Source organism: Mandrillus leucophaeus, unplaced genomic scaffold (assembly GCF_000951045.1).
Source record: "Mandrillus leucophaeus isolate KB7577 unplaced genomic scaffold, Mleu.le_1.0 Scaffold719, whole genome shotgun sequence".
NCBI classification, from domain to species: Eukaryota; Metazoa; Chordata; class Mammalia; order Primates; family Cercopithecidae; genus Mandrillus; species Mandrillus leucophaeus.
This window is the reverse complement of record NW_012107797.1, coordinates 1,564,283-1,575,315: the sequence shown is the minus strand read 5'-3', so window position 1 is coordinate 1,575,315 and position 11,033 is coordinate 1,564,283. Positions and strand designations below refer to the sequence as shown.

General features: G+C 40.5%; 1 protein-coding gene across 2 annotated transcripts in view; it reads left to right on the top strand.

The window, feature by feature from the left end:
• Positions 1-814: 814 nt before the first annotated feature.
• Positions 815-11,033, top strand: part of TARSL2 (threonyl-tRNA synthetase-like 2) — an 85,535-nt gene continuing 75,316 nt past the window's right edge. Inside the window, exons 1-3 of one of the 2 annotated variants that reach the window (XM_011965264.1) lie at positions 815-883; positions 2,883-3,076; positions 8,925-9,039. In XM_011965264.1, coding sequence (XP_011820654.1) covers positions 842-883; positions 2,883-3,076; positions 8,925-9,039 — 351 coding nt within the window. In that variant the 5' untranslated portion in view covers positions 815-841. Of the gene's footprint in view, positions 884-2,882; positions 3,077-8,924; positions 9,049-11,033 lie in introns of both variants that reach the window. The other variant, XM_011965263.1, reaches the window with a different exon arrangement.

The following is an 11,033-nucleotide window of genomic DNA, read 5'->3' as shown; positions in this document are numbered from 1 at the left end:
TGCGGGTGGCCCGCCCTGTCCTGCTGTGTGCTCCTGTGTGGTGGCCTGGGGAGCCGCTGGATTTCCAGCGTCGCCAGACTTAGCAAATGCTGTTGATTTCTCAATTCGTCCATTAAAGAGCCTGCCTCACATCTTTTTCAGGGGCAGAAATAGTGTTTTCATTTGTTTGAAAAAATGCTGAAGTGTTTAAAACTCGTTATTCTTTCCTTGGGCAGAAAGACTAAGAGCTGCGTATGTAAACTCTTTCATTCTCTCTGGTTCTTTTTTGTTATTGTTAGGTTTTTTTTGGGCGAGAAGTTTTAGCTTTTTGTGCCCTTGTTTTGGTGGTTTATCTCGAGAGGATAACTGTATATTTAGCATTTTTATTTAATGCAGTATTTTATGATTTTAGAAAGGATAAATTATCTTCTTTTAACATCATAAACTTCCTGAGTCCTGAAGCTTCTCAGGCTGTGAGATGTTCTGCAGTCCTTTTGGAAGGACAGCTGTGGTGAACTAGCAACATCTTCATGAAATAGTGCATTTGATGTGGCAGGCAGCAACCACACATTTTCTAGCCACATTATTTGTTTAAAGTTCAAGACAAAAAGTTTTCAAGGGCAAAATATATTAAATGTGCTTAACAACAGTGTGACAGGAAGGACTGAACCCTAGAGAATGACTTGCCCACTGAGAGTTGTAGGTGGTGGTCAGGAGAGCACAGCTGTGAGCCTCTAAACACAGGGCACTTATAGCCTGCTGGCATGACTCTCTTAAGATATGTTGCTTTTTTTTTGCCATTGATGTGAGTCATTTATAATTTATCTTTCAGCGTCCTTCTAGTCAAAGCCAAGACGAGGACATGAAAAACAAGAAAATGAAGGAAAGCGAGCCTGACAGTGAGGTAGTTGTTGCTATGGAAACAATATAAAATACTACCTGTAATTTTAAATATGTGTATATAGTTAATCATCTAGGATTTCTAATTTTAAAATTACTGATTAAATTATTATTTGGGTCACATTAGTGTATTTAAGATTTTTCAAACTGTAAATATGAGATGTCTTGAGAAATGAGCTGCCCATATTTAATAAACATATGTATTTAATCTATTTAAGTTGTGCTAGCAGTTTGTTTGTTTGTTAGTTTTTGGTTTTTTTTTTTTAGACAGAAGTTTGCTTTTGTTGCCCAGGCTAGGGTGCAATGGCATGATCTTGGTCACTGCAACCTCCGCCTCCTGGGTTCAAGCGATTCTTCTGCCTCAGCCTCCTAAGTAGCTGGGACTACAGGTGCATGCCACCAAGCCCGGCTTATTTTGTTTATTTATTTTATTTTTTTAGTAGAGATGGGGTTTCACTGTGTTAGCCAGGAGGATCTCCATCTCCCGACCTTGTAATCTGCCTGCCTCGGCCTCCCAAAGTGCTGGGATTACAGGCGAGAGCCACGGCGCCCGGCCTTTTTATTTTTTTGTATTCAGGAAATTAGCTACTTTGCTTTTGTATATAAAGCATTAAAACAACCAGTAAGTATTTATCTAGCATCAACATTTGGTAGGAGTGAAGGAGGAGGAATATCTGGGCCCAAATAAATTAGTCTGGTTGAGGAATTCAGGCAGACTCAGGAGAAACAACTAGAGAACAGAGTTCAGTGGTGTACAAGTAAGTGCTGTAATGTGTGACTGTGTACCCATTCTGTAAACAGTAGAAAAGGGAGGTGCCATGGGGCTGGGCATAGTGGCTCATGCCCATAATCCCAGCACTTTGGGAGGCCGAGGCGGGCAGATCACAAAGTCAAGAGATCAAGACCATCCCGGTCAACATGGTGAAACCCCGTCTCTACTAAAAATACAAAAAATTAGCTGGGCGTGGTGGTGGGCACCTGTAGTCCCAGCTACTCTCAGGAGGCTGAGGCAGGAGAATCGTTTGAACCCGGGAGGAGGAGGTTGCAGTGAGCTGAGATTGTGCGACTGCACTCCAGCCTGGTGACAGAGTGAGACTCTGTCTCAAAAAAAAAAAGGGGGGGGGTGGGGAGGTGCCAGTGGGTAAAATAGGTGGAGGACGCGGGCTTTGAGGCTGACCTTTAGAGCTAAGGAGAAATTAGACAGGCAGAGAGGAGCTTTTTGGTGTTGGGAAGTACACATGCTCTTAGCCTTACAGTGGGGTTATGTCCCAATAAAACCAATGTGAGTTTAAAATGTATTTAATACACCTAAGCTAGTGATCATCATAGCTTAGCCTAGCCTACATTAAAAGTGCTCAGAACACTTACATTAGCTTACAGTTGGGCAAAATTCTCTAACACAAAGCCTATTTTATTATAAAGTGTTGAATATCTCGTGTAATTTACTGAATACTGTAGTGAGTGAAAAACAGAATGGTTGTATGGAATACTCAAAGTACAGTTTCTACTGAATGCATATCACTTTCACAACATCATTAAACTTGAAAAATTGTGGCTGGGTATGGTGACTCATGCCTGTAATCCCAGCACTTTGGGAGGCCAAAAATCATTTGAGATCAGGAGTTCGAGACCAGCCTGGCCAACATGGCGAAACTCCATCTCTACTACAAATACAAAAATTAGTCTGGCAAGGTGGCAGGTGCCTGTAATCCCAGCTACTCGGGAGGCTGAGGCAGGAAAATCTCTTGAACCTGGGAGGCAGAGGCTGCAGTGAGCTGAGTTCGCACCCCTGCACTCCAGCCTGGATGACAAAGCAAGACTGTCTCAAAACAACAACAACAACAAACCAAAAAGCAACAACAACAACAACAAAATTGTAATTCAAACTGTGGTACATTGGGAGCATCTGTAGAGCTGAGAAGGCAGTGAGGGGGTGAAGCTGATTCAGAGCTGAGCAGCTGGAAAACAGTAGGCTGTATATATTAATCTCATTATAATTTCAGGTGAAACAACCAATTTTCATAAAAGAAAGATTGAAGCTTTTTGAAATACTGAAGAAAGACCATCAGCTCCTACTTTCCATTTATGGAAAAAAAGGGGATACAAGCAATATCATCACAGTGAAAGTGACTGATGGGCAAACAGTGCAAGGAGAAGTCTGGAAAACAACACCTTACCAAGTGGCTGCTGAAATTAGGTAAATCATAGTGTGGAAAAGATATTCAATATTAAGTAATTATACTGGAGCCTGGTGAAAATGTTTTCTTAGGGACTGCTAATATATTACTCTATTCTCACGCTGCTAAAAGGACACATCCAAGACTGGGTTATTTATAAAGGAAGAAGGTTTAATTGACTCACAGATCCACAGGGCTGGGGAGGCTTCAGGAAACTTACAATCATGGCAGAAGGGGAAGCAAGTATGTTCTTCTTCACATGGCGGCAGCAAGGAGAAGTGCAGAGCAAAGTCGGGGGAAAACCCCTTATAAAACCATCAGATCTCATGAGAACGCAGTCACCACCAAAGAACAGCATGGAGGTAACAGCCCCTATGATTCGATTACCTCCCACTGGGTCCCTTCCACAAAACGTGGGGATTATGGAAACTACAGTTCAAGATGAGGTTTGGATGGGCACACAGCCAAACCATATCAGCTAATTTTTTTTTTTCTTATTCAGTTGCATAAATTAAATGTATTTAATTTTTTTCCTCTGGCTTCTCCAAGGGCCATGTAAATAAGTAGTTAAATATCTTAACACAATCATTTCCTGTTCTCATAAAAATATACAGGAGAGAAAAAATCTGTCTTGACAGGCCATTTTACACTGACTTTATTCATCAATGAAGTAATTTCCGTGAGTTTTTATAGGTCTTTTAATTATAGATTGAAGATATATGTTTTAGAGCTATTATTAGTCTTGGAAAAGTGCATTGGCCTTTCTAGGAATTAGATACATTAGTGAAGTTATATTGTTCTGACCAATGCTAATTCCTAGCATTAGAAGCTATTATATAAATACAATTATATAGCTTCTATACAATTGTATTTAATGCCATGTAAATAAATGTTTATCATTTAAAAAACAAACTGTTTCAACAATTGAAATTCTCAGATTTTCTTTGAAAACTACGGCTAAGATTATGTTTCTGATTCATCCTGTTGTATTGTTAAATACTCTCTCAACCTGTTTTCATGTTTTCCAAGAGGAATGATGTGCTAGGAGAAAACAGGTTGTGAAGCAAGAATAAGTTTGTTTTCTCATGGAGAGTCAGATTGCATGTTAAATGTGTTGGGTCAGTATTTCTCAAAGTGTAGTCCCCAGACCAGCAGCAAAGCATCACCTGGAAACTTGTTAGACAAGCAAATTTGGGGGTCCCACCTCAAACACCCTGAATTGATCAGCTATCTGTGGTTGTATGAGCCCTCCAGGGTCTTCTGATGCAAACTAACCGTCTAGAAGTGACCAGTCCAGCCTAGTGAACATTTCTGGCCCATGCAGTTATTTATGAACCCAGCTTCCTTCCATCTTGTTGATCTGCTGTCCCCTAGATAGGATTTGTTTGTGTCTAGCGGTGGAAGTTGGGTCCTTGCATGGGCCTGCCTGCAGTCAGGAGGAAGAGAAGCTGCAGAACAATGATGCTTTGAGGCCAAGACCCCACAGGGGCTGGCTTCAATTTTCACTCACATCCAGTTAGCTCTCATTTAGTCACATGGCCATGCCTAGCTGTAAGAGAGAATGGGAATATAGCTCCATTGGCCACCCAGACACATGTGCAGCTAAAGCATTCATACCATGGAAGAGAGGAATGGTTTATGGAACAACAGGGAGTCTGCCACAGTCTGCCCCTCTGATATCCAGATATCTCTAGGTACCCTTCTTTCAACATCTGACACACTCACTCCCCAGGTGAGACAACTCTTTTGTTCCATAACTCAAAGCCTGGGATTTCTGAGTGATGTACAGAACACCCCCCCCATCAGGCTGACCACTTGCATTCTAGTAACAAATAAACTAACAGACAAGTCTGCTCACACCACACGTGTATGCAGTACACAGAAGACAATCACAAAGTGTGTGCCTGGAAAAAAGAAAGAGGAGAAATATAGCAGGGAGTGGTATAGAGAAGTCATCAGATTCTGCTGGAAGCCATTGTGAGGCCCCACAGCCTGGCAGCAGTTAGTGCTTGTGTCAGTCCACCTATTCATCCTTTGTTCTCTGGAAGCAGCTGTCTTGTCCATGATCCCCCATGGGCCCTGATTTTGCACTTTGGTAAGTTCAGAGTTGTCCATTACCCTCATTTGTCACATCTGAAGTGCACGACAGTTTGTCCTCTTGGGGTCTGTGCAGTTTGCACAGCTCAGTTCTGTGGTGCACACCTGGGGCCTGAGGGTTCCTTTAAGGATCACATAGTTAGAGATATTTGTGAGCTGGGCTTATAATTTGTTTGACAATATCATTTCCATCATCAGTTAGCTATAGTAGGCTTCTGGTCTGTTTGTAGCTAATCCGTTCCACATGAAAGTAATTTCACTTAAAGACTCTTCTAGATAGACTTCTCACCCTGTTGTTTCATGGCTTTTTAATTTGGCTCACTCCTGTTTCCTCGTTTAATGGACTGAGTGCATATGAAGCAAAAGACTTGTGGGAGGGAGACAGTCTTGCTCTCTAATCCTTGCAGTTCCACTGGCCTCTATTGTCTGGATTTATGTGTAGCCTTTGAGAAGAGCTATCAGTGCCTGTCCCTCCTGCTGTTTGGGAAGGAAGATTGTCTTTCCAATCTTGCATAGCTCCATGTTTCTGAACTTTTAGTCAGTTGAATTACAGGACACAGGCAGGGGGAGCCTCCCTATCCCTTCCATCTCTGCTAGCAAACTAGATTATTTTCATCTGAGATAACGCATTCTTGTAGCTTCTTGCTGAAAGCAACAAGAGTTACCCAGGGTATACCAACACTGTCCCCTCCCCTCCATGCCCCACCCCTTTTTCCTTCTCGGCTCACCACAACCTCCGCTCTCTGGTTTCAAGGGATTCTCCTGCCTCAGCCTCCCAAGTAGCTGAGATTACAGGCATGTGCCACCACACCCAGCTAATTTTGTATTTTTAGTAGAGACGGGATTTCTCCATGTTAGTCAGGCTGAACTCCCAACCTCAGGTGATCTGCCCACCTCAGCCTCCCAAAGTGCTGGGATTACAGGTGTGAGCCACCACACCTGGCCTTACTCTCCCCTTCTATATCTGCTTTCTTGTGTGCCACAAGCACTGTGACACATGGTTTGCCTGCAAGTTTTATCAAATATTTTGTTATACTATCACAAAGGTTACTGGCTCTCCATATGTTAGAGTCTGTTTCCTTGTTACTCACTGCCAGTCTGCTAAGCCAGTGCCACATGTTTTGGATTTTTACTTCCAGGTCATTATTTCTTTATTACTTAAGATATATACTAAGCTGCTACAGCAAAGACATCACAAAAAACTCAGTCACTTGAATATGGTCAAAGTCTGTTTTTCATATAGCAGTCTAGACGTGGGTGGCCAGGTTGACTGGGTGACATATCTCCATACAGTCATTTGGGGACCCAAATTTCTCCCATCTTGCTGATCTGTCTGGTACAACGTTGCCCTTGTCTACATGGTCCAGAAAGAACAGCACATGGGTTCCCATCTACAGAAGGTGGAGAGAGGATAGAGAAGTGCCCTCCACTGTTTTAATGATGAGACACAAAAGTGTTACACATGACTTCTCCTTCTGTCCATTGGCTCCAAATCTGGCCACATCTAGCTGCAAGGAAGGCTTGAAAACTCCGTCTGTAGAAGAAGGGCAGAATGGCTTTGCGGAACATGTAGCCATCTGTGACAGTCAGTAGAAATGAAAAGAAAGTTCTACTTGATTAATAATATCTAACATTTATTAAGTTACTGTTATCATATGTACACATTACGTAATCCTGAGTATAAGTGAATGAGGAATGTCCTGTAATCCCCATTTTGTAGATAAGAACACTGAGGCCTAAAAAGCTGAGTAAATTGTCCAATATTTAAACCCAGTTTGGCCTTTCACCTGTGTGCTCCTAACCACAATGCTATACTGCTGCTCAAGTTAATCACAGAAATGTAAATTAAAAGATTACATTGTAGTCTGGGCACGGTGGCTCACACCTGTAACCCCACCACTTTGAGGGGTGAAAATGGGCGGATCACTTGGGTCAGGAATTTGAGACCAACCTGGCCAACAGGGTGAAACCCTGTCTCTACTACAAATACAAAAAGTAGCCAGACATGGTGGCATGTGCCTGGAATCCCAGCTACTCAGGAGGTTGAGTCAGGAGAATCACTTGAACCCGGAAGGCAGAGGTTGTAGTGACCTGACATTGCGCCATTGCTCTCCAGTCTGGGCAACAGAGTGAGACCCTGTCTCAAAAAAAAAAAAAAAAATTGTAGAGTTGATATAATTTAATAGTACCTAACATTATGAGAACTCAGAGACAAGATACTCTTGTAACTCTGCTAGTAGGAAAATTTTGCAATATATTCTGACAGAAGTCACGGAAAATGCATTTCCCTTGACTAGCAGTTTAACCTCCAGAATTTTTCCTGAGAAAATAATTGAGTAAGATATATGTTCAAGAATGTTCATTGCAGCATTATTTTTCATTACTACTCGTCCCCCAAAATACCCATAAAAATAATTAAAATGCCTAGCAAATATTGGTTCCTCTGTGACTATTAAATAGCATATTTTAGAAGTCTGTCTCCTATTAGGGAAAATGCTGTGATTTATTGTTAAGTTTAAGAAGTAGGTTATAAAATAACATAATTATGATACTATTAAATATTTTTTATTCCTATATATTAAATAATGTGGAAAGATATAAGCAAAACATCAATGGTAATTTCTTGGTGGTGGAATTATAGGTGACTTTGTGTGTGTGTGTTTTTCTGTGCTTTCCAGGTTTCCTTTCTTAACTTGTAATTTTGTCAACAATTTTCAAACAATAAATTTATTTAAAAGATACACAAAAAAAGAGAAAGAAAGAGATCAACACCTCACTAGAAGACCATCCTGGCCAATGTGGTGAAACACCATCTCTACTAAAAATACAAAAGTTAGCTGAGCATGGTGGCGTGTGCCTATAGTCCCAGCTACCAGGAGGCTGAGGCAGGAGAATTGCTTGAACCCAGGAGGCAGGGGTTGCAGTGAGCTGAGATCGCACCACTGCACTCCAGCCTGGCGACAAAGTGAGACTCCATCTCAAAAAAAAAAAAAAAAAGAAAAGAAAAGAAGCAAAGGAATCGGATAGTTCATAAAAGTAAAAATAGCTTGTAAGCATGAACCAAAATTAATAATTAAATCAAAACAACAATTTTCAATGTCACGTAGACAAAGATTTTTTAAAATTGGGGTACATGGAAGTGATGCGTTCAAATGACATCAGAAATCTTTCAAAGGTACATCACTTTTGATCTAGTAATTCCAATTCTGTGACGTATTCCCAGAAAACAGTCACAGAAGTCGCAAGATGCCTGTGTACAGATGTCTGTGTGGTATACTCTGTGAGAGCAAAACTTAGGCGACCTCAGTGTGCAGCAGTGGAGGCTTCATTAATAAATAAATACTTCCAGACTGGGAAGTATTTGGAAGGTTATCTGAGGCATGATAGAGAAAACGCAAGCTATACAATTATGTTGGCAACTGCTTTTAAAGACAGCACATATGTGTGGGTGGGTGGATGGAGGTAGAAAAACCACTGGATGGAAATGTACCAAAATGTTATAAGTAGTGATTTATGATATTTATGTGTGGTTTTTTTTATCCTATGTGCTTTCTCAGTTTTCCAAGTTTTTTTTAAAACAGTGAATGTGTATTACTTTTCTACATAAAATAAATATTACAAAACAATAAGTATCTGTCTTATTCGTTTACGTTTGTATTTTCTATATACTTCAAAAAAAAAGAAAAAACAACCCTAGAAATTCTTTTAATCTTTTAAGGAATCATTGTAACAATGATAAGGTTAACTCCCAAGTGGCTTTTCTCTTCCTAGTCAGGAACTGGCTGAAAGCACAGTAATAGCCAAAGTAAATGGTCAATTGTGGGACCTGGACCGCCCGTTGGAAGGGGACTCTTCTCTAGAGCTGCTTACATTTGATAATGAGGAAGCTCAAGCTGTGAGTATTTAAAATCCAGACAGCCAAACTTTGGGTAGTTATGTTGTAAACTATATTATATAAGAAGCCACATATTGAAGTCACGAATGTTGAGTTTTTTGGGAGTTTCTAAGATTTAAAATTTGAATATTGATGTTTAATAAATATCTGTGGCATGAATGTATACAAATACATGTCGATTTTTAAAGTAGCCCATAATTTCTTTCTTTCTTTCTTTTTTTTTTTTTTTTTGAGATGGGATATTACTCTGTCACCCAGGCTGGAGTACAGTGGTGCAATCATGGCTCACTGCAGCCTCAACCTCCCCTGGCTCAAGTGATCCTCCCACCTCAGCCTCCCGGCTACCTGTGACTACAGGCACGCACCTACACACCTAGCTAATTTTTCATATTTTTTGTAGAGACAGATTTTGCCATGTTGCCCAGGCTGTTCTCAAACTCCTGAGCTCAAGCAGTATGCCTCCCTCAGCCTCCCATAGTGCTAGGATTACAGGTGTGAGCCACTGTGCCCAGCCTTATCATTTCTTACAATAATCATTTCCTTAAGTTAGAATGCTTTGGTTATTAAATCAATGTGTGTTTGAAATGAATTGTTAATAGACTGTTAAAAATGGGTCTACTTTTTAATTTAATTTGTATCGAAGAATTTGAAGAAATTATAAGACTCAAATATACTTTAAATACTTAATATAGTTTTCTATAAAATAAATACCACATTTTTCACATATGCATGTAATATATGATTTCTGATATACATTGTCGCCTGAACGTTGCAGTCATCTTTCAAGCTGTCCATTATCTTCATAAAACCTAACTTATGATTAGCTTAGGTTACAGTAATTGCAAGGCTTATGCTAAATTTCTTTAAACTATAAGAACCATATTTTAATTTCTGTTTAAAATATGCAAAGTATAACAATTAAATATCTAAACGGTATGCTATTAATAAAACCATGTTTAAAAGTGATTTTCAGAAAGTTCAGTACTGTAAACTGAATTCACAACTCTCTAGCCATAGGTAGCCATGCCTCAGTTTTTATGCACTACTGCCTATGTGATATCTGCACATAGATGTTTTACAAGAATCTTCAGTACATTCACCATGAAGTTTTCTATTTTAACCCCAAAATTTATTTCTTTCCTATTTGCCTAAGTCAATGCATTATTCCACCACATACCCAATTGCTCAACCCAGAACCTTGGAGGTTTTGTGTGATTCCTCCCCGTCCCTCAACTCCATCTCCAGTGAGGGGTAAGCCCAGTAGATTTTACTTCCTAGCATATCTAGAATCTGTCCACTTCTCTCCCTCTCCATTGCCACTGCCTGAGAATCTGCACTCACCTTGTTATAGACCCACGCAAGAAACTACCTACTTGCTGTTTTGTCCCCTGAAATTCATTCCCATTGAGCTATCAAATGATGTGTGTAAATGTAAATTTAATCATTGTGCTTAAAACCCTTTAATGCATCCAATTGCATTTGGAGTAAAATGCAAGCTCCTCCCCAAGGCCTGCATGGTCTCTGGCCCTTCCTTACCTCTCTAACCTTTCTCAAGCTATACTTTGTCCCATCCCTTACGTGTTAGTCACACAGGCCTTCCCGAGTCCCCATGAACGTAGGACACTCACTGTTTTTCTTTATTACAAAGCCCTGTTCATCTCCTTTTAAATATAATTATGCACTTCCAGTTTTGTTTATTGCCTGTGTCTTTCCCAATAGGCTGCATCTGTGTGGGGGCTGTGAGTATGTCTGTTTCTTTCACTATTGTAACCCAACACATAACACGTATTTGGCTCAACAAATATCTAGGTGTGGACAGTGCACCACATAAGAGATTTGGGCTGATGCTAGCAGTCAGCCTGCCATCCTAGCAGCATCCAAAGGAGAAGTGCTGTGCCCTAAGGACTGACCCTCTGGGTCTTTCTGCAAATCGTATCCCAGCCTATTGCTATGGGCTAGGATTGCACATAGTGGTCCATCTAACT